This window comes from Sceloporus undulatus, chromosome 2, assembly GCF_019175285.1.
Source record: "Sceloporus undulatus isolate JIND9_A2432 ecotype Alabama chromosome 2, SceUnd_v1.1, whole genome shotgun sequence".
NCBI lineage: Eukaryota > Metazoa > Chordata > Lepidosauria > Squamata > Phrynosomatidae > Sceloporus > Sceloporus undulatus.
The window spans coordinates 184,362,747-184,385,058 of NC_056523.1; the positions used below are offsets into that span (position 1 = coordinate 184,362,747).

At 40.1% G+C, this 22,312-nt stretch overlaps 1 protein-coding gene across 1 annotated transcript in view; it reads right to left on the reverse strand.

Moving 5' to 3' along the window:
* PIN1 (peptidylprolyl cis/trans isomerase, NIMA-interacting 1) overlaps window positions 1-22,312 on the reverse strand; it is a 59,199-nt gene that overhangs the window by 24,458 nt on the left and 12,429 nt on the right. Inside the window, exon 2 of the mRNA XM_042453534.1 lies at window positions 21,199-21,399. Coding sequence (XP_042309468.1) covers window positions 21,199-21,399 — 201 coding nt within the window. The remainder of the gene's footprint in view (window positions 1-21,198; window positions 21,400-22,312) is intronic.

The window sequence follows — 22,312 nt, forward strand, 5'->3', positions numbered from 1 at the left end:
GCCATTGCCATCCTCTGAGGCTGAGAGAGTGTGGCTTCATGCCCAAGGCTCAAGGCATACCTATCCTGGGGCTTTCTGGACAGGCTTCTTCAGAGGAGCTTTGCCTTTGCCAACCTCTGAGGCTTTTTTGTGATTAATCACTATGCTTTACTTATGTTCAATGAAAATAGGATTCATAACAGTAGCAAAATTAAAGTTATGAAATAGGAACGAAAATAATTTTATGGTGGGGGTCACCATAACAGGAGAAACTGTATTAAAGAGTCGCGGCATTAGAAAGGTTGGAAACCACTGGTCTAAATCATTTTAATCATCTGTTGTATCACCACTGTTACTATTATTACTACTACTACTCCTGCTCCATGTCCCAAGCTACTTACCTTGTGAGTCACTTCCATGTTTGCTTCTGTCTGCAAAATCCAGGAAGCTATCAAAGCCTAGCTCTCTGTATACTTTCTTCAAGTGCCTAACTATACTCTTACAATCAAGCACTCTTTGCCCATATCATCTTATCTATTTGGGAGATTGGAAACAGACAACTGGATTTTTAGAAATATTATATTTCCACAGAAATCGGGAGAGATGATGGATAGGAGCCACACACTATTTCCCACTGAGTATCCACCTATATACAAGTCAGGGCTTCTCCTGAGTTACTAATTTTTATAAGCAAGAAATTAGTTTTTGTAGGACATTACACTCAGCAATTGTAAGACATCACACTCAGCAAATTGTGCAGCCTAAAACAAGACAGCCTCAACACTGGACTAGAGAGAAGCACTATTTGGATATTCTTTCTCTCCCACCCATCCCATGACCATTACACAACAGAGTGTTGGGATGAGGCCACTGGCCACCATTTCTACAGCCTTCCAGGTTGGGAGGCTGAACATCTGCAGAAGGCTGCCCTTTCCACTGGTGTGGTCTCCCTGTGCAACCCTAGATGTGTGTCCTAAATCACTGGGGAACCTACTGAAGGAGGAGAGGTTCCCAAGTGAAGACATTCAGCACCCTCCCCAACAAATGTTGGGGTACAAGATTGGGAAGGAGCAAATGGCTTCATCTTTGTTCTCCTCCTTCTCCAAGGTAGCATAGGTGGCTGGGGGCAAGGGTGGAGAACATGAGCATTGTGTGTTTCAGCATTTTGGCAAGAGGTTTAGTAACAACTCAGCCCCTCAAGAACAGCAGGAACCAGCAGAGCCAGCTCCTTGGGTTTCATTCTGCCCAATGCCATACTCTTGAGTGGTGTGGCACTGATAGATCTCTACTGAACACCTCTGATCCCTCTAATGAGGATGGGAATACAAGAGGCCATTTTTATGCAAAACGTTCCTCAAAATATTTGGGACTTTCTGCTATCTCTTAGCCAATTCCACAAGCAATGTGTTTCTCACCCACTGAGGAACAGGATGGGGGCTGGCAGAAGCAGCAAGAGACCTTGGAAGAATCCCTCCATTGAGACACACCTCCTCCCTAGTTGTGTCTCTCTCTGGCCAGCCTAATTCTGCTCCTTTTGTAAGAATCAGTATCACTCAATACTGAAGGGATTCCATTCACATTCATTGCATTTAACAAGGTGTAGGAAAGAAAGACAGATTGGAATTGGAGAGAAATAAGGAGGTCTTTGCACACACAAGCAATGAAATGGCTGCTGTTATTGGACTAATGGTTTCTTGCTATGCCAGCTGTAGGCCCATTAGACCAAAGTCACTAGAAAGCCCAGCCATATTCTGGATGGACAAACATGATTCCCAGGAAGAGTTGTCCTTTGCTGACTCTACCATTTATAGTGAAGGAGTTCAAACTCTAACCTGATTATGAATTCATACTTCTTCTGGTGTGTGAGAGTAAGTCAGAAAATACCAGCAGCCCAATGCAACAAGTAAACTACCCATTAAAGTATGAACATAGGAAGCTGCCTCATATTCAGTTGACTTGTACGTCTTGTCTAGCTCAGTAAGTTGTCAGTGGCTGTCCAAGATATCCAGCAGAGATATTTCCTAGCTCTGTCTAGAATACTGAATGTTATAAAATCAAGGATGGGTTTTTTTCCATCATATTTGCTTAATTCCAGTTACATTTTTAAAATGCTTCTAGAGGGCTCTACAATAGGGATGATCAACATCTGAGGATCTAGGAGCCATTTCTGCCCTTCTCTAGACTTCAATGACCTCCCCTCCCCTCCAGCTACTCAAATGAAAATATGTTCATTAAAAAAAATAGTGAATATTTTTCACCAGAATCCCTGAGATTACAATTTACCATTCCAATGTTACTGGAATAACACTACCAGGAAAGACAACAGAACACAGAACAGAAACAAGACGTAACTGGGAATACTATTTTTCCCCATGAAAAACAAAATTGGAGAAGGTCCCATGGATTGTACCTCATCCACCCCTACTCTATACAGTATGTAGAATATTCATATGTTCATACTAGCAGCAGGACTGCAACTGGAAAGCAAAAGCGATGTTTATTTATTTATACCCTGCCTTTCTCTTGCATGGGACTCAAGTGGGCTCGTATATGAATTTTAAACAAGGCAGATGAATTAAAAATTAGTAATCAAAAAGTTTTGAAAGAATTAAATAAGCTACCATATTAAAACACCATTACTTTAAAACAATACAAAATCATGTAAAACCTTGAAAAGTTTTTTTTTTTAATGTAGCACATGTACCGCATTAAAGACTTTTACACATAGCCATTTAGACATCAAAAGCTTGTTCAAATAAAAAGGTCTATAGCTGGTGGTGGAAGGAGAGAAGGGCAGCCCAATCTTCTGCAGCAGATAGTTCCATATCCTGGGAGCAGACACTGAGAAGGCTCTCTTCAGTGCCCTCATCAAATGTGCCTAGACCTAAGTCATGTTGTTGTTATGGTCCCTTCAAGTCATTTCCAACTTATGATGAGCCTAAGGTGATCTCATCACAGGGTTTTCTTGGCAAGATTTGTTCAGAGGCTTGTCTGTGCCTTCCTCTGAAGGCGAGAGAGTGTGAATTGCCCAAGGTTACCCAGTAGGGTTTCCATGGCTGGGGGGGGGGGGTTGAGGGGGGGTTTGAACCCTCGTGTCCACATTTATATAGTCCAGCACTCAAACCACTACACCATGCTGGCTCTCACAGTCTTTATACATCATATAACTTTATAGGGTTTTATATATCATTGTGCCCAGATATCAATACTGATTCTGGAGCATGGGGTAATTTCCAGCTAGTGACTCACTCAAGCCAGCAAGCAGTTGAATCTTCTTAAAAGGATTTGCCAGAAAGGGGATGTTACAGTTCATTTCCTGAGAAAACAGTAGGCTGTTCTTATCTGTTCTGGACCCCCCCCCCCCCCGAGCAAATGGCAAAAACCGTGGGACTTCAGGTCTCGTGGTATTCAATGGCAGTGTGCATGTGGCCGCTCTCCTGGGGTCTCCGGCATGAACGGCCATTGAAATCAATGGGGTCTGCCATCCGCAGATGCTCAAATCCACAGATGGCAAGCCCACAGTTGGAGCAGGTGCGCCGTACCTTAACAGTGCCAGTCCCCTAACCAAGTGCACAAAAAATTGGTAGTCCACAAACTTTTTAAACTAACTGTCTACTTAGGCATACCCAAATCAATCACTTGTAGCAACTTAAATTTTCCTAGAAAGAGAGAAAGCGAGAAACTCTTCCATGCCTGGTTACCTGCAACAGATTCCTACTCATCATAGCAAGTAAGTGGCTATTTACAAGCCTGGACAAACACCATAAAAATCTAATATACACTCCCAACTCTTCTGACAAGTCCCAGCCCTCACAATGTGTTTAACAAAAAAACACAGTATCGCAGAGTTAAAATTCTCCAAACAAAAATGTGAAAGGCAATGATGATACGCCTGTCAAACTGATGCTTCCCAAGGGTTCTATTTAAACAATTCTGGGCTATAATTATGTTCATCAGGGATGGTAAGTCTGTTCATAGAAATTCAATGAGGCTCAGCTGTTTCGTTGTGACTAAGGTGGGCATCCATGCAATAAATTCTTTAGTGGGATTATTTTTATCACTGTTGTTGTTTATAATTTCACCTGCTCATTTTTAGAGAGACAATAACAGACTGTTCTCACCAAGTCAACAGTATCAATCGCTCTTCATATCCTTATCGAGCCAAAGTGCACAGCGCCAATTTTGATTAATTATATGCAAGCTCCTATGACCTTAACGGCAAATGGTGTTTATCAAGGACAGATGGAGGTGTTGACAGAATTCCCATCCCCCCGATCATGGCATTTCATACTCATGAGAATAGGGAAGGGAAAATACAATGATAATAAAAGTGACAAATAAATGAATTCTTAACGGGTTTTATCAACCTCACAGCAGGATTGTTAGATGAAATAAGTTTTAATCTCGTCTTTTCTTCTGTCCTTAAAGTGACACAGAAGATTGCTCTAACATAAAAATTATCTGATAGCAAAAGGGCTTTCGTCTCCTGGGCTATCAACCCATGCCTTTAATACATTTGAAACATCACTTGAATATAAGAATTACATCTGGATCTCATACGAAACAAGATTAAAATGTCTCTCTATAACCTTATCAGATGATGGAGACCTTGCATAGCTGTGCCCAGTCACAAGTTTTCATTTACTTGGATTTTCTATCTTGGAGAGATAACATGGAGAGAAAAGTTGTTATTAGAATTTCTAATTGAAGATGTGGTTCTGGAACATTCAAGTGTCAGATACGTACCCTTGTGCTCCACATTACCGATCACACATTACCGAAGTTTGCTCAGTATAAAGGAAATGAGAGCAAAATGATCACGCTGTCATGATACCATATCGAAAACCCCAAGTATTATAATCGTGCAGCACTAGAACGGAAGAATCTCCAAATTATGGAAACTCAAATGAGCCAAGGCATATAATATTAGATGCAATTGTTGCCATCCTGCATGCCCTGCATGGCATGACTACCATTTAAGATGCTCAATTCCACAGATTTGGGAATCCCATCTCCCACTTAGAAAGCAAAGCCTAGTTTTTCATCCTGTCATTTCTGCCGGCATCAAGTGGTTGATTGTCACTGTTCCATATCCTGGGAGCAGGAGGTCATGAGGACTGTTCACTTTTAAGCACCTTTTTAATGTTTCTTGTGATCACTATGCTAGTTAACCAGGCAATAGCAAAGAAATAGGACCCGGAGCAATGGATTCAAACTACAGGGAAAGAGATCCCCTTCAATATTAGGAAGAATTTCCTGATGGTAACAGTTGTTCCTCGGAGAGTGGCAGAGTCTTCTTCTTTGGAGGTTTTTAAACAGAGGCTGGATGGCCTTCTGTCAGGGTGTTTTGATTGTGTATTGGCATGGCCCTTGAGGTCTCTTCCAGCTCTATGAATCTATGAAATAACAGGATGATATTACATCTTTTCTGGACTCATGAACAGATCAACATTTGGGAGCACAGAATTTGAATTAAGCTCCAGTAGCATTTGAAATGAAAAACATAACCTACAATGGGGTTGGGAACCATGCAGCCTCCTAGATGTTGGATTGCACCTTTTAGCATTCCTCACCATGGGCTGTTAGGGTTACTGGGGTTTGCAGTCCAACATCAGAGGAGGGGGCCATGTTCCTCATCCCTGTCTCCTAAATGACTTTTTACAAGATTTGAGTCTTGCTGTCATTGTGACTTGCAAGGCATTAACTTCCCCATGTCATAATAGATGGGTGGCTACCCTTTCCCAGACCTTAAAGATTTTCCCCTTGTCACAGTGTGGCAGATTTTCAATTAAGGGAATTAGCTTCAGTTGACTTCTTATATGGTATATATTAGTTTTTCTTCTTCAAAACTCCCTATGTGCAGTGGGCTTACAGTCTTCAGTCTGTCGACTTCCTTATCTCTTTGGATCCAACCCTGGAAGTAGGCTTGGTCCTATAAGAAATTGGAAACTAACAATGTTGTTGTTAACTGTCCTCGACTCATGGTGACCCTATGGATGAGACATCTCCAAGACCCTCTGTCCTCCACTGTTCTGCTTAATTCCTGCAACCCCATTAAACTCGTGACCTCCTAAATAGAGTCCATCCATCTGGCATGTGGCCTTCCTCTCTTCCTACTTCCCTCCATCTTTCCCAGCATTATTGTCTTTTGCAATGAGTCTTTCCTTCTCATGATGTGTCCAAAGTACAACAGCCTCAGTTTGGTGATCTTGACTTCCAGGGAGGTTTCTGCTTGATCTGCTCCAGGATCCAATTAGAATCATAGAATCATAGAGTTGGAAGAGACTACAGGGGCCATCCAGTCCAACCCCCTGCCATGCAGGAAATCACAATCAAAGCATCCTCGACAGATGGCCATCCAGCCTCTGCTTGAAGACCTTCAAGGAAGGAGACTCCACTACACTCCGAGGGAGTTTGTTCCACTGTCGAACAGCCCTTACTGTCAGGAAGTTCCTCCTAATGTTGAGATGGAATCTCTTTTCCTGCAGTTTGCATCCATTGCTTCAGGTCCTAGTCTCTGGAGCAGCAGAAAACAAGCTTGCTCCCTCCTCAATATGACATCCCTTCAAATATTTGAACAGGGCTATCATATCACCTCTTAATCTTCTCTTCTTCAGGCTAAACATCCCCAGCTCCCTAAGTTGTTCCTCATAGGGCATGGTTTCCAGAGCTTTCACCATTTTAGTTGCCCTCCTTTAGACACGCTCCAGTTTCTCAATGTCCTTTTTGAATTGTGGTGCCCAGAACTGGACACAATATTCCAGGTGGGGCCTGACCAGAGCAGAATATAGTGGCACTATGACTTCCCTTGATCTAGACACTATACTTCTATTGATGCAGCCTAAAATAGCATTGGCCTTGTTAGCTGCCGCATTGCACTGTTGACTCATGTTCAACTTGTGGTCTACTTGGACTCCTAGATCCCTTTCACACATAGTTTCATTCAGCCAGGTGTCCTCCATCCTATATCTGTGCTTTTCGTTTTTCCGCCCTAAGTGCATTACCTTACATTTCTCTGTGTTGAATTTCATTTTGTTAACTATGGCCCAGTTTTCTAGTCTGTTCAGGTCATTTTGAATCTTGATCCTGTCCTCTAGGGTATTAGCTATTCCCCCTAATTTGGTGTCATCTGCAAATTTGATAAGTATGCCCACAATAGCACTGGGCCCAGGACAGACCCCTGTGGGACCCCACTGGTCACTTCTTTCCAGGATGAAAAAGAGCCATTGTTGAGCACTCTTTGGCTTCGGCTGGTCAACCAATTACAAATCCATGTAACAGTTACTTTGTCTAGCCCACATTTTACAAGCTTGTTTGCAAGAATATCATGGGGAACTTTGTCAAAGGCCTTACTGAAGTCAAGATATACTACATCCACAGCATTCCCTTCATCTAACAAGTTAGTAATTTTATCAAAAAAAGAGATCAAGTTTGTCTGGCATGATTTCTTTCTCTGAAATCCATGTTGACTTTTTGTGATTATGGAATTACTTTCTAGATGTTCACAGACTTTTTGTTTAATTATCTGCTCTAGAATCTTTCCTGGTATCGATGTCAGACTAACTGGACGATAATTGTTGGGATCCTCTTTTTTTCCCTTTTTGAAGATGGGGATGTTTGCCCTCCTCCCGTCTGCTGGGATCTCTCCTGTTTTCCAGGAGTTTTCAAAGATTATTGCCAATGGCTCTGATATTACATTTGCCAGTTCTTTTCATACCCTTGGATGTAGTTCATCTGGTCCTGGAGACTTATATTCGTTTAGGTTGAACAGGTATTCCTGTACTATCTCTTTACTTATTCTGTGCTGAAATTCCTCTTTTCTGTCCTCTGCTCCATTATCGTCAGGTTGAGTTCCCTTTGCCTTTTCTGAGAAGACTGAGGCAAAGAAAGTGTTGAGTAATTCTGCCTTTTCTCTGTCCTCTGTTAGCATTTTGCCATCTTCTGCACACAGTGGCCCTACCATTTCCTTCTTCTTCCTTTTGCTGCGGACATATCCAAAAAAGCCTTTTTTGTTGTTCTTAACCTCTCTAGCAAGCCTGAGTTCATTCTGTGCTTTGGCTTTTCTGACTTTACCCCTACACAGGCTCGCTATTTGTTTGAATTCCTCTTTGGTGATTTCCCCATTTTTCCATTTCTTATACATGTCCCTTTTTAATCTTAGCTCAGTTGAAAGTTCTTTAGTCATCCATCCTGGTTTCTTGAGACATCTCCCATTTTTCTTCCTCATTGGAACTGTTTGAAATTGTGCCTTCAGAATCTCCCTTTTAAGAAACTCCCATCCATTTGTGTGTTTCTTTGGCTGTCCATGGGATCCTCAGCACTCTTCTCCAGCACCACATCTCAAATGAACTGATTTTCTTCCTATCATCTTTCTTAATTGTCCAGCTCTCACATCCATACATGGTAATAGGGAATATAGTGGCTTGTATGATTTTAACTTTTGTGCTAAGTTGTATATCTTCACATTTTAGAATCTTTTCTAGTTCTTTCATTGCCACCCTTCTCATTCTTAATCTTCTTCTGATTTCCTGAGTGCAGTCCCCATATCTATCGATGCTTGATCCCAGGTATGAGAATTCTTTTACTATTTCTATTTCTTCATTGTCTAAGATTAATCTGTGAAGGTGGTCATTATTTTTGTTTTCTTTATGTTCAACATTAAGCCTGCCTTTGCATTTTCTTCTTTGATCTTCCTTAATAGGTGTTCCAGGTCTGTGAGGTTTTCTGCTAGTACTATGGTGTCATCTGCATATCTTAGATTATTGATATTCCTTCTTCCTATTTTCACTCCTTCTTCTGTGTCCAAGCCTGTTTTTCTTATAATACACCATTAGCCATTGTATGTTTGAAATGTGGTCCCTAGTGTCTCTTCCTTTCCTGAACCCCACTTGAACCTCTGGTAATTCTCTCTCCATAACTAACATACACATGGACAATATACTCACAGAATAGGAAGCAGTTTTAGATATAATTTATTTTTAATGTTTTGCAATGATGTGGCCCAGCTCTGATTAAAATCTTGTTTTACTTCCGTATTCTAATTTGCTGCTAGATTTGAATTATTCATGCCTACCTGATTGCCTATATTCCATCAGAGGTAGGCAACCTAGTGTCCTCCAGACGCTTCAGACCAAAATCAATGGATGGCACCAAGTGGGTTAACCTCTGGAATGCCCTTCCATAGGAGACTAGGCTGCCCCCCCTGCTTTTCCTTTCAGACAAGCGTTTAATACATAATCATGGGATAGCTTTTATATGGGGTGTTTGTTATATGTGGTGTGTAGTGTAGTTTTTAATGTATGTATCATAGAATCTTAAGAGTTGGAAGACCCCTCAAGGGCCATTTAGTCCAAAGCCCCTGTCATGCAGGAACTCACAATCAAAGCAACCCCGACAGATGGCCATCCAGTCTGTTTAATAACCTCCAAAGGAGACATCACCACACTCTAAGGGAATGATACCTGTAATTTTATACTGTTTTTATTTGATGTTTTCAATTGATTTTAAAACTTGTATTGTAAATTCTTTTTAAATGTTTTTATTTGTGAGCCACCTTGGGTCCCTTTCTGAGAGAAAGGTGGCATAAAAATGATAAATAAATAAATAATCTTGCTCTACGTCATTGGCCACTGAGGCAGGCAGTATTTTGTTTTGCCAAAGACTAAAAAGACCCTCAAGAACAATTAAGGTGAACTCTTACTGTCTGGAGGGCAAAAGGAAAATCTTTGCTTATAATGGCAATGGATTTCCTTACATGCAAGTAAAATCAGGATTTTTTTTTTTAAAAAATCCTTTTGATTGTCAATGAAAGTCCCAGAGTACAAGAATGACTGATTTTATTTTTTTTAAAAAAAAACAACAACAACTTTTCTTCACTATCATTTCCCACTTACGGCTCCCATCAACAAGGCACTGTCAACAACCCTGAGAACTGAGCTCTGTAGTTGAAAGGTGTCACCATATCTACAATGCCAATCCTAAAACATGTCTGAGTACTGTATCAGATAACTCTAATCCCTCTGGACAACTCATGTGGCTCCTACCCACCCTAATGTTGTTGGTTAGCAAATACCGGCAGCCCTAGCCAACACAGCCAGTGATGAAGAATAATGGAAGTTGCAGTCCAATATAATGCAGAAGGCCATAAGAGTCCTTTCCCTGCCCTAGCCTCAGGATATTGCTCCAGTCCGAGCAAGTAGAATTTGTCTGTTCAAGCTCCTAATTTCTTCTAGAATTGGATCTCCTGCCTGCTTGTCTCAGATTACACTATCATTGTGCTGGGCTAAGATTCCATGAGACCTGCGTTTGAAACCCCACTTGGACATGGAGACCCACTGGGAAAGTCACACTCTCTTGGTCTCACAGAAAGGCAACAGCAAAATCTCCTCTGACAAATATTATGAAGAAAGCACTGTGATAAGGTTGCTTTATGATTGCCGTAAGTCAGAAATGACTTGAAGGCACATAACATCAAACCACTATTGATATTGATACAATAGACAAAACTTGTTCTTTGGAGACAGGAACTAGGAAATTCCTTTATACCAAGTCAGATCCAGTAACAGCTCATCTAAAAGGCCACAAGTTATTTACCTTGGCCTATACTGACTGGTAGTGGCTCCAGCTTCGTAGGGATTCTCAGCCCCAATTGGAAAAAAGTGGGAGATTGAACCTGAGACTGTTTGCATACAGAATATATGCTGTGCTCCTGTGATCTTCAACTAAACCTTCCTCTGCTGGAGTGATTTTACCTGACAGATATTCTGCTACAAAGAAACTTGGAGGTTACTTATTGCCCAAGTATGACCAGCCTTTGTAAACCTTTTCTCAACATTTAAATAAAATGCCATGGAGCACAAAGGAGTGTAATGCAGTATACCCAGAGGGCCATTCTGCTCCCACACCCAATCCATGAAAATACTGATGAACAGCAGCAAGATAAGCAGTGTGTGTGATAAAGTATCCTCACTATCACTGCAAGAGATAAAGGTATTTTATATGCTGCATAATGTCTAAACAATACCCATCTAGAAAATTGTTTGGGGGATTGACAGTTTTATTCAAATCAAATTGTAGATAAAATATCACGTTTGGAAGCTAGCAGCCAGACATATAAACAGGGCTGTTGCATGCTACGGTTCAGTGCCTTGTATAGCTTCTTTGCATATCCCCTTGTCTAGTAAAAGTGGCAGAATTATGCTAACGAGGTCATGCAAATTTGCTTAATTTGCATAACTGTGCATGGTTTGCAGTATTCAGCTTTTCCTTCCACAGAATTCAGACAGCAAGGCTTCAGTTCCTCTTAGCCCAGAGTGCACACAACCTGGCCCATAAGAATCCGAAGGAAATGACAGCTTCCTTTAAGAGTGCTACCACATTAAGTACCAGCACCTAAATGCATGTGTGTATGTGCCTTCAAGTCACTTGTCAGTTTATGGCAATCTCATGAATTACATAGTTTGCTTAGGCAACAAAGACTCAAAAGTGGTTTTCAGTTTTGCTAGTTCCTTCCTCTGAAATGTAGCCTACAGCACCTGGTATTCATTGGCAGTATCCAGTCCCCCCTAAATATTAACCAAAGCTAACTGTTAGCTTCAAAGATCAGATGGGATCTGCATAGCTACTTTATCAGGCTGCCAGAACTTCTTGTGATGTTTTAAGGGGAACATATATAGATTTAATGTATACACTCATGTAAAAGTCTAGGTTAAAAAATTGATCCAAAAAACCTGAAAGGCAAGAGTATAATCTGCCCTGGAAGCTCTGGCCCCCTTCTACTCTCTCTCATCCATCCAGCCTTTAGTACACGCCCAAACAGTTATCCCTGCTGGATTTTTATACATTCTTTGGCATTGTTTTCCTTTGCTTTGTTCTTTACATCCTTCGTTACATGCCCATAAATTTTACCCTCGAGTTATCCAAGGGTCATATTAAAATCCATAATTTTGGCCTCAAAACCTGTCCTCGACTTATACATGATGTTGAGTTATAGTTGAGTATATACAGTACATCTGTATTTATATCCTGTAGATTTCTCCTCTGTGTTCTAGATCAGACACTACAAGAATAGCTTCAAAAGTGTTCACTTGATGAAATAAAAACTGGTGTGTTTATGTGTGTGTTGTATGCCTTCAAGTCATTTCTCATGGCAACCCTTAAACCTGTCATGGGGTTTTCTTGGCTAGAAAACTGCAATTGCCTTCCTGAGGCCGAGAGTGTGTGTCTTCCCAAGAGCACTCAATGAGTTTCATGTCTGAGCTGGGAATCGACCCTGGTCTCCAGAGTCGTAGTCCAACACCCAAAACACTATACCACGTTGGTTCTCACTTCACTATTTCTAACAACTGATGTCCAGTCTGTAATTTGTGTGTTTCTTCAATGAACGTATACCAAATGCTTGCTAAAACTATTCAGATATGATTTCTCACTTGAGACTTCACTACATCTGATCAAAATTAACAAGTGGGTGACTCTTGTTTCTAAGAGAATATGCACAGACTTGCCAATCATAACAGCAGTTACCTTTATAGCACAGAATACCCACTTAGAGACAAGAGGATTGCAAAATCAATGGATTTCTATTTAGTTCTCTGTACACACAACATTAAACAAAATTACCTACTTGAAGACCAAGCACACTAAACTTCTAGGTATCAAAATCTATATTTACAGGCAGAACAGTATTTTTCTGCCATTTGGATGGCTGAGTCAAATAGTCTTTCATTTGAGGGCATAAAATTATAAAGTTCAGTCACAGAATATAAAATTGTACAAAGCTGCCTGTTTATTTAGTAAATGAACCTATGCCTGAAGAACCATCTGTCCCAATACACACTTTCCTGAAGTCTCAGGTCTGATGGACAGGCCCACCTCTGTGACTGCTGGCATACTGCAGAAATAATGAAGTTTGGCATCGCTTTAACTGTCTTCGCTCAATGTGATGGAATCCTGGGATTTGTAGTGGCATCAGAGCTGTCTGACACAGACTAACTATATCACAAAACTACAAATACCAGAATTGCATAGCACTGAGCCATGGCAGTTAAAGTGGTGCCAAACTGCATTAATCTTGCAATGTAGATGCATTCTGCATCCCTCCATTATGCTCAATACACTTTAGAGGATGTAGAAAGCTTTATCTGTGGCACCCTGGTTGTGAATTTTGCTCTCATTTGGAGGCCTAAATGGCACTGATGCTTTGTTTAACACTGAATACTATTCACTGCTGTTTATTCAACCCTTTGGGTGTGATTCTTCCCAAAATATCCATGTAGTTTTAAATTCCTTTAACCTTTTAAACTGTTTTTCCTTTAATGTGATTTTTATTCTGTTTAAATTATTTCTTTTGTTTCAAACTGTTTTAAACTGCTTGATGCTTGCTTTAATCTGCCCTAAGATTTCATGATACACTATGACCCCTATATCTGTGGAACCAGTAACTGTAATTTCACTTACCCGGGTTTGGGGGAAAGGTCTCTCTAGACATGTGGAGGTCCTCCAGTGTGACTCTATGGTCAGCTTCCACTAAAATATAGGGTTCACCATTTTACTTAATTTTCAATATCTACGGTAAATCTGGGAACACATCCCCCACAGATACGGAGATTATACATACTGTGTAAGTATTTTTAACTAAGTAAATCAATATTACAAAAATGGTCAGCACTCAGCACATGGGCTATCACAAGCCCTCTGTGAGCTGTATTAAATGTGAACTTTTGCACTAAAGTCAGGTGCACGAGACATACACCTTTTATCAGAAAAAAACAACATATATCTGAAACCTTTCAGGAAACACATTTCTTCTCAAAATAAGGAAGGTGCTCCCCATGCACTTTTTTGAAAATATATTTTGAAAAATTGTTTGCTTTAACTCTTGAGAGGACCTGGGAACTGCAAAAGGAGAAAAAGATTCCAGTTCAACATTAGGAAGAACTTCCCGACAGTAAGACAACAGTGGAACACACTCCCTCAGAAAGTGATGGAGTCTCTTTTAGAGGTTTTAAACAGAGGCTGGATGGCCATCTGTTGGGGGGTATTTGTGTGTTACTGCAAGTCAGAGGTTTAGACTTCATGGCCCTTGAGGTCTCTTCCAACTCTATGAGTCTATGAAAAGCAGCCATATGGGGCCATGTATGGGCTGTAGACAGCACTTTGTCCACTCCTGTTCTAGAAGGAGGAAGCCCTGCAATACTGCATTTAAACTACAATGACTGACCGACCCCTCAAAAAAAATCAGATTCCCATGAGTTTCCATAGATCACCCTTTAATGCAGTGTGTTTCATAACTGATAATGGACTCAACTGAAAAGAATAAATAGGGTTTAAAGTCTTTACTTTTTAACTACCCTAGCTACAAGTAGCATGCCCCCTTAATGTGAATGCACATTTGGCCTGCAATTTTTCAATAATACAGACCTAATTAAGCTTTGTATGATGCACTTCACTTCACTCTTCTAGCTCAGCCACAAACTAAGCTCTGTATCTGCTTCCAGGTGGGAAAGACACATATAAGAAGTGTCTCCATGTTTGCACATGTTTATAGCCTTCTGTGGGAAGCCAGTATATCTGGAAAAAAAGATCAAGCTTACCCCTCTCCCTGTCTTGTGTGTCTTCATGCAGTGAGTCTAAGGAACATATATAAAGCTATCACCACCATTTCCAAGATGCTGTGCTAAACTCTTCAATGTTAAGTAGACAATTCTGGGGAGTGATTGACAGAAATACCAAAGCACAAAAAATTCCAGGTTAGTTAGTTTCTTCCACTCTGATAACTCAGCTAAATGCATTGAGTTTCTTTTTTCCAAGGTCTGAGTCCAATTTTTTTCACACTCCAGTTTAAGAGCAACAATATACAATGCATCCAACTATGGAAATGCATTTGTACATATGTGAATGATGTGCAATGGATACATAGATTAGCTGTAGGGATTATTTATTTATTCCATTTATACCCATTTTTTTCCAGCCAAGGGACCCCAAGGTGGCTCAGCATTTCAAATCACTTTATTTTCCAGAAGTGGTCCTATGTGCAGAAAATGCCTGTCTCCCCCTCATGTTTTTCTCAATGAATATCATAAGGAGGTGCTGCTGCTTCTATTGGTCATGTTGGACAAGGCCTAGAACTAAGCAACATGACTCTCTTGCTACACAGTGAATACTGTTGTTGCCAAGACTGAAGTACAAAGAAAGAACCTGGAACAACTAGGCATTCCCAAACTGAATAGATGGCCGGGGGGAGGGGGGGAATAGTTGGGGATTAGGGGGTTGCATTGCCCACCCACAGATTTCAGAGCACTGCTCCCTTAATAAAAATATCAAACCCTTCCCTGAATACTTTCATGAAAGTATGAGGGAAAATTATACCATTCCAATTACAGTATGCCTAGAAGTCAACTTTCAGGTCACTTCTCATAAGAAAGGCTTCTGTTGGGCCTGAAATGGCCCAGGGGTGCTAAAACATGACATTGCCCCAGGGGGTCTCCTTTGCCAAAAGCATTTTAGTTCTTTGGGGGAGGAGGGATTTAAAAAATTGTTCAAAAATGTTTGGGGCCTGTAGGGCCAAAAAAAAAAAAAATGGTTTTGGAGCCACATGTAGCCTGTGAGCTGCACTTTCTCCACTCTGACATAAATGATGATAATTTGGTACTACAGATGGTGGGCAAGAGTGGCAACACCTTCTCATTAGAAGTATAAAAATATTTATTAGACTGAGGAAGCACATACCAGCAATACATTTGGAATCAGTCCCTGACATCTCCTGTGAAAGGATCAGAGATAGCAAAAGCTGAGTAAGACCTGCACCTCACACTCTATAGCAGGTTAAATCATGCAGACTACAACCTGCAACACTCCTCACTACTGGTTATGCCAACGAGGAATGCTAGGGCTGCAGTCCAACATCATCTGGAGGACCACACTATTCCTACCTCTGCCTTAAGAAGTTACCCCCAGGGTAGATAATAGTGAACTGGGTAGATTAATAATTCAGTATCAGGCAGTTTAAGATGTTCAAAGGAAAGCAAGAAAGTCTTTATGATCTCTCGTTTATGCACTGGTAATCTCTCATTTAGATTTCTGCAATGCGCTCTACTTGGGGCTACCCTTGTACCAAGTTCAGAAGCTTCAACTGATTCAAAATGCAGCAGCCAGATTGGTCATTGGTACTTCTAGGTTTGACCACATAACACCAGTGTTAAAATCTCTCCACTGGCTGCCAATTAGCTTCTGGGCGCAATACAAGGTGTTGGTTATTACCTTTAAAGCCCTACATGGCTCGGGCCCGAGTTACTTGCGGGAACGCCTCTCCCTACATAATCTGCCCTGTACACTCAGAACATCAGGGAAGAATTTGTTGGAACACTGTAATTCCCGATTAACCACAACTTCCCACAGAGCATTTACTGATACAGTCACCTAAACTATGGAATAGACTGCCAGAGAAGATCCGTCTCATTACCACCTTAGATGCCTTTAAGAAGGCACTTAAGATGGATCTCTTCTGGCAGGCTTTCTCATCGGATTTGATATAGAGACAATGATTAAGACCCCATCCTAATCATGATGGTACTGTATATGATTTGATGTTTGAAGATTTTAACGAACAAATAGGGATGTATAATTCAATATTTGTATTTTATTGATCACTTAAACTGTATATATCATTTTAATGTTGTAATCCCGCTTTGATCCTTGGAAGATATGGGACATATAAATAAAAATTATTATTATTATTATTATTATTATTATTATTATTATTACTATTAAAATGGTAGCTAGGCAAGTAAGGCTCTGTACTGACTGGCAGTTTACGCCGGTCTGTACAGACTAGGGTTGGGCATCCACATGACCGAGAACCCTAGTCCGCTGTCCAGGCCCCATCATGGCGCACACCCATCTACACAGGGTGCACCATGATGACAGAGGGTGACGCAGCACCCAAACATCAGGGCCATGATGGTGCCCCTTCCAGGAAGCTGCTGTGAGCAGCTTCTTTTTGCTTCCGAGAAGGTGCAGATCATTGCTGCGGCAACGATCCGGGGCAGAAAGGTGTGGCATCTCGCTGCCCCTTACTGCCTGTCTGTCGAGCTCCTAAACCCCTAACATTCAAGTTCAAATGAGGTCAGTCACATCAAATATTCAGTAAGGAATGTTTTTATCAAGGGCAACAATTCCAAAAACTAGTGCAGTGTTTTTATATCTTAACCCAAAATAAATATGACAATAGTTCAATAGCAAAGTGCTAGCTGCACCATATTATGCCAGACACACCACTAATCTCAGTGAGAAAGGGAAGCTTTATGGTAAATAAAAAATCTCCAATATCAGCTGGTCTGTTGTTTTTATTCAGAAGGCCAGATTAATTGAGTTCCAAACTTTACTGCTTTTTTCTGAGAAAGAAATATGCTCTAATTTCTAGTGACAACAGATTTTCCCCCTATGCCAATATGCATGGGTTCAAAATAAGGAAAATCTTACTGTATTTTTTAAAACTACACAATAAAAGGAAGTCTGTATGCAACTAGCTTCCTTCCTTGAACAGCTGCCCTTCTCCTCTCACATCTGTGTGTGCTATAAGCAGATTCATATATCGGACTCACACAAGTTAAAGGCTGACAAGTCTCAATTTCTACCTACTAGGAAAGAAGAACTGTGGAGGGGTGTGCACACTCTAGAGGGCACACAAGAACATTGCGCAGTGCAATCTGAATACAACAGAAGTGTTGACATTTCTCTTTCCTGTCTCTATCTGTATTCTGTTGTAGAAATGTCTGAAAAGCCATACTGTGAGGTAAAAGTCACAATTTCCTAAAAAAATAAATGATGCCACTGCAGTGCATTTTTGTAACGGACTTCACAAATTGTGAATGATATCTGAAAACCACACTTGGAGGATGGACAGGATCTTACCTTGGTTGTCACACTGAGCTTCTGAAACTCAGCACAAAATCAGAATGCATTTACCAGACTGAAAGATATGACTGCCATCAGTAACCTGGAAAGCATATTTTGGGGAGCCCTGGTTGAAAAATACATACTTACATACTGCATATATTACTTTACATAATAAAAAATATGCATTTTTTTAAATTATGACATTTGTCAGGATGAAAACATGTCATAAATATCCTTCTGAGGTCTAAAACACACTGCAGAAATCATTCAGTTTGAGACCGCTTTATGTGCCCTGGTTCGATGCCAGAGAATTCTGGGAACTATAGTTCTGTGAGACATTTAGCCTTCTTTGTCAGAGAACTCTGATGCCACAATAAACTATAATTCCCAGGATTCCCTAGCACTGAGTGAGGGCAGTTAAAGCGGTCTCAAACTGTATTATTTCTGCAGTGTGTTCTGGACCTCAGAATCAGAACTGTATGAAAGCATCTGATGACAGTCAACCCAAACTAAATTTAGGCTGTCATAAGCAAAACAATAAATTAAGGGGCATAATTTACTCTGTCTTGGAAATGTCTTCCCAATGGCAAAACTTTGCAGTCAGCTCTGTATAGTAAAGTTTACAAATAGAATAGGTTTGTTCCTTTAAAAAAAAAAAAGCACGGGGAGGGAAAATTATCAGGAAGACATTTGTGTGCAAGAAATCCAATGGAGTGAAAGCTTAATGCAGACAACCATAGTCCATTTTAGATAAAGCCTGGTGTTGAACTGAAGGTGTTGTCTCCTCACTGAAGAGGAGATATTCACTTATAATGCAACGGGAAAAGAAAAGAAGATGTAACATGCATCTGTCACCAGATGAGCAACAAGGAGAGAAAGAGAGAGATAGCTCCAACAGAAAGCAGCCTTCTACTTTCACTGACCCAGAAGCTCTGATTCTAAAATAAGAAAACTCTCCATCATCTGATGACAGCACCAAAAATACAAGATATTCTACGCAAGGCACATTTCTTCCTCTAACCTTGACTGATCCTTTTGTCCCATAGCACTGAGAAAAGGACCACATGGAAAGGCCTGTCCCTTGGCAAGCTGCTTTCTTGTAGGCAACCCATGGGATGGGTTAAAAGATCGTAAGAAAGTACTGCTGCTTCTAGTGGTCATGTTGGACAAGGCCTAGAACTAAGGAAACGAACTCCCTTGCATCACAGAAAGTACTGTTGTTGCCATGACTGGCATTGAAAGAATCTAGACCAACTGAGCATTCTAAAGTGGTTTGAAATACACTTCTCTCTTTTAAAAAATCCTGCTGCAGTTTCCATTTGTCTCTTATATTATCAAGCTATGTAGACTTTATCTGTCCTCTGTACAAGTGAAGGTATAATGTATTTACAAAAACAGGTTAAGAAGCCAGACAGAATTCTTAGGCACTAAAATTTTTCTACTTGCTAATACTGCTATTCTGTTTTTCCCCACCTCATTAGGACTGAACTTAAGAGTTCAGTGCTTCCAGAACATTTTTACTGTTTTTAAATGAGCTTAATCAGGGATCTCCTGAACCTGAAAATGGTTGGATAAGCATGCATGGCAGCAGATCTCACATATATTACAGGCCTATCTCCCATGCTATGGCCACAGTTATGATGCCCTCTTGTCTCCCTCCAACCACAAAATAAATATTCAACATAAAGGAAAATGTGTTAACAAGCATTGTTTTGGCTTGAAATACAAATTTTATTTTCAGTATAAAAACAAACATTTTTACAAAGAAAATACAAAGCATACCTTCTCAGGTAGCATTACAAAATAAAGTGCTACAGATGGAAGTGAGATGGCAGAACAGGTTGGAAGCTGTAGCAACTGATACTTCAGTAGCCAAATGATTCAGCAGAGATTTGAGAATTCCTCCGAAGTGGGTGTCCTACACAATAGTCTACACTTCAATCTTCAACTTCAAGATAATGTATGATACCAGTATGTCATAGTCCCCCATCCACCCACACTCGTTTGCTGAATTGGAAAGACAATGGCTGTCCTTTTGTGATGTTCTATGTACTGTAGTCTAGAATAAGAGCCATCAACATGAACTGGCAGCACTGCTTGAACAATCCTATTAATATCCTTACCTTGCAAACCTGTTTCACTTGACTCCACCCACACTGTAATGCTTTGATTACAGCATTAGAGGGGATAAATCTATTTGCTGTGAGCATATGACTGACATTTTAATCTCTCTCCCTCTCTGTGGTGGGAGTATGGATTTCTATGTGGTATATGCCAGAATACACAATACAGACTGAACTTCTTAGAACAGGTTGTGCTGGATAGCATTTCCATTTTTGTTCAAACAAAACTGAAGGCTCCTTTTTACTATTTTGATATCTTAGACAATTGTTTTTAGGAACAAGTCATATCACCAGCAGAGGACATGGTCAATAGTTCATGGACAGTGCCACTTCAGCTCAGAAGGAGACTGCACTGACTGAACACGCCACCATACAAGCCCCTTGAACTTGTTTTTTTAAAAAAAGAATTAGATGCTATGGAAAAGTGCATCCCCCAGTAAGCTACTTTTTAATGCACAAGAATACATCCCATTCTTCAACAGGAGGGCAGGAGGGAACTTGTTCTTTGGAATACTCTCCATATGCAGTATGAAATATCATAGTATTTGAGTAGATTTCACTACCTCAACAGATATGTATATGAAACAGGCCTTAAAACTTAACTAATGCCATCTCCCTAGTCTATGCTTCTCATGTTCTAGACTAAAAGCCATCTACATCTGGTGCTCCCACCTTTCATGGCACATCAACATGCTGGTTTTAAAAAAATTCAATCAGCATGCTTAATTTAGAACATGGCATTTTTATAATACTGGAAATTCTTGGCATGGGGAGATGGATGAGATGGCAAAGTTTTTATGGGCTAAACGTGAATAGGGGAAGCAAAGAATGGATAGATAGACCTGGAAAGCTTGAGAAGGACAAGCCTTCACAGACATTGCCCACTTCCAAACACATCTCCATAATCCTAAAGTCCAGAGATGTTAAAATAGACACAAGATTCTCAGTAATCTAAGTTCTCTGGAACATACTGGAATCTGCATATGCATGCACAATTTCTGAAAAAAACAGATGGTTCCAAGAGGTAATTGAAAATACCGATAAAAGAGGGATGAAATGTGAAACAAGAAGTCCCACTTGTTTACTGGCTGCTGGCATCCACCAGAAATACAAAAGGAAACCACTTCATAGACTGCTAGCTTCCCTGGTGTGGAAAGCAGAGACAGTGTATTAAGCTCTCACTTTCCTTTGCTTTACTTGCCATTAATTAGCTCCAGGGCCTCCTCCTTGCTCCGGGTAATCTTATCCTCCCTCCATGATGAGGGCCTCCTAGATTGGTTATGTTTCACCAAGAGGTGTGAGCATCGCACTTTTGTGGGCTCCCCTTGTCCATTCTTGCTGTTCCCAGTGGGGCGCTCCCATTGGCTGGCATTTGTAATGTGATTGAAATAATACACACGACCTGAAAATAAAGAAAGAGGAAAATTTTAGTTCTCGGGTGAAGCAGATCCTTCAGAGTTCAGCTGCTTCTTAAGGTGTATCATCTTACACTCTTCCTGCCATACTTATTTTAGTTTCAAAGTACCTTCCTAACTTTTTAAAAATATTTTTATTCGGTTTTTAAAAATACACAAATATTTGTATAAAAACATTTGTATTTTGTTATTTTGTCTTCTGTTTTGTCTTCAGGTGTAGAAGAAATTGATGTTTTTGAATGATTTTGGAATAGTAATGCTATGTATGTTATGTTGTAATTGTTGTTTTAATCTAATAAAATTTATTTTAAAAATACACAAATAAAATATCATACATTCCTTCCATACATACAAACAATAACAGTAAATAAAATTACATTGATCCTCCAAACATTCATTACTTCCTTCCTACTGGTTTGGAGATAGTATCTTCAGAGTTTATGGTTATCTTTAATATAACAAAATAAATCTTTTTTTCTAGAGTATTTCCAAATTATCCATTACTTAAAACACAAATAATCTTTGGAATCACTTAAACTTCCAGGGTTCTGGAATTTACTGTAATTTAACATGAGAAAGAGCAGATATAAACAAGATACTATATTTGTTTGGCATTAACCAATAATCTTTATACAGTAATTCATTCTGATTCAACCCCCATAGTTATTACTTCACCCCTGTCTTCTTTGTATTTTTGAGTTTTTATTTCTTAGTCCTTTCGTTAGTTCATCCATCTTGAGTAGATCTAATAGCTTAAATGTCAGTACCTTCCTAACTTTTAGCTCATCCCCCCCTTAATAAGCAATTCAGAAGTTTTCTTCCTATCAACCTTCTTCCCTGAAAAAAAAGCCAATGAAAAGAATCTCAAGACTGTACCAAGCCAACACAGCCACAGTGTTA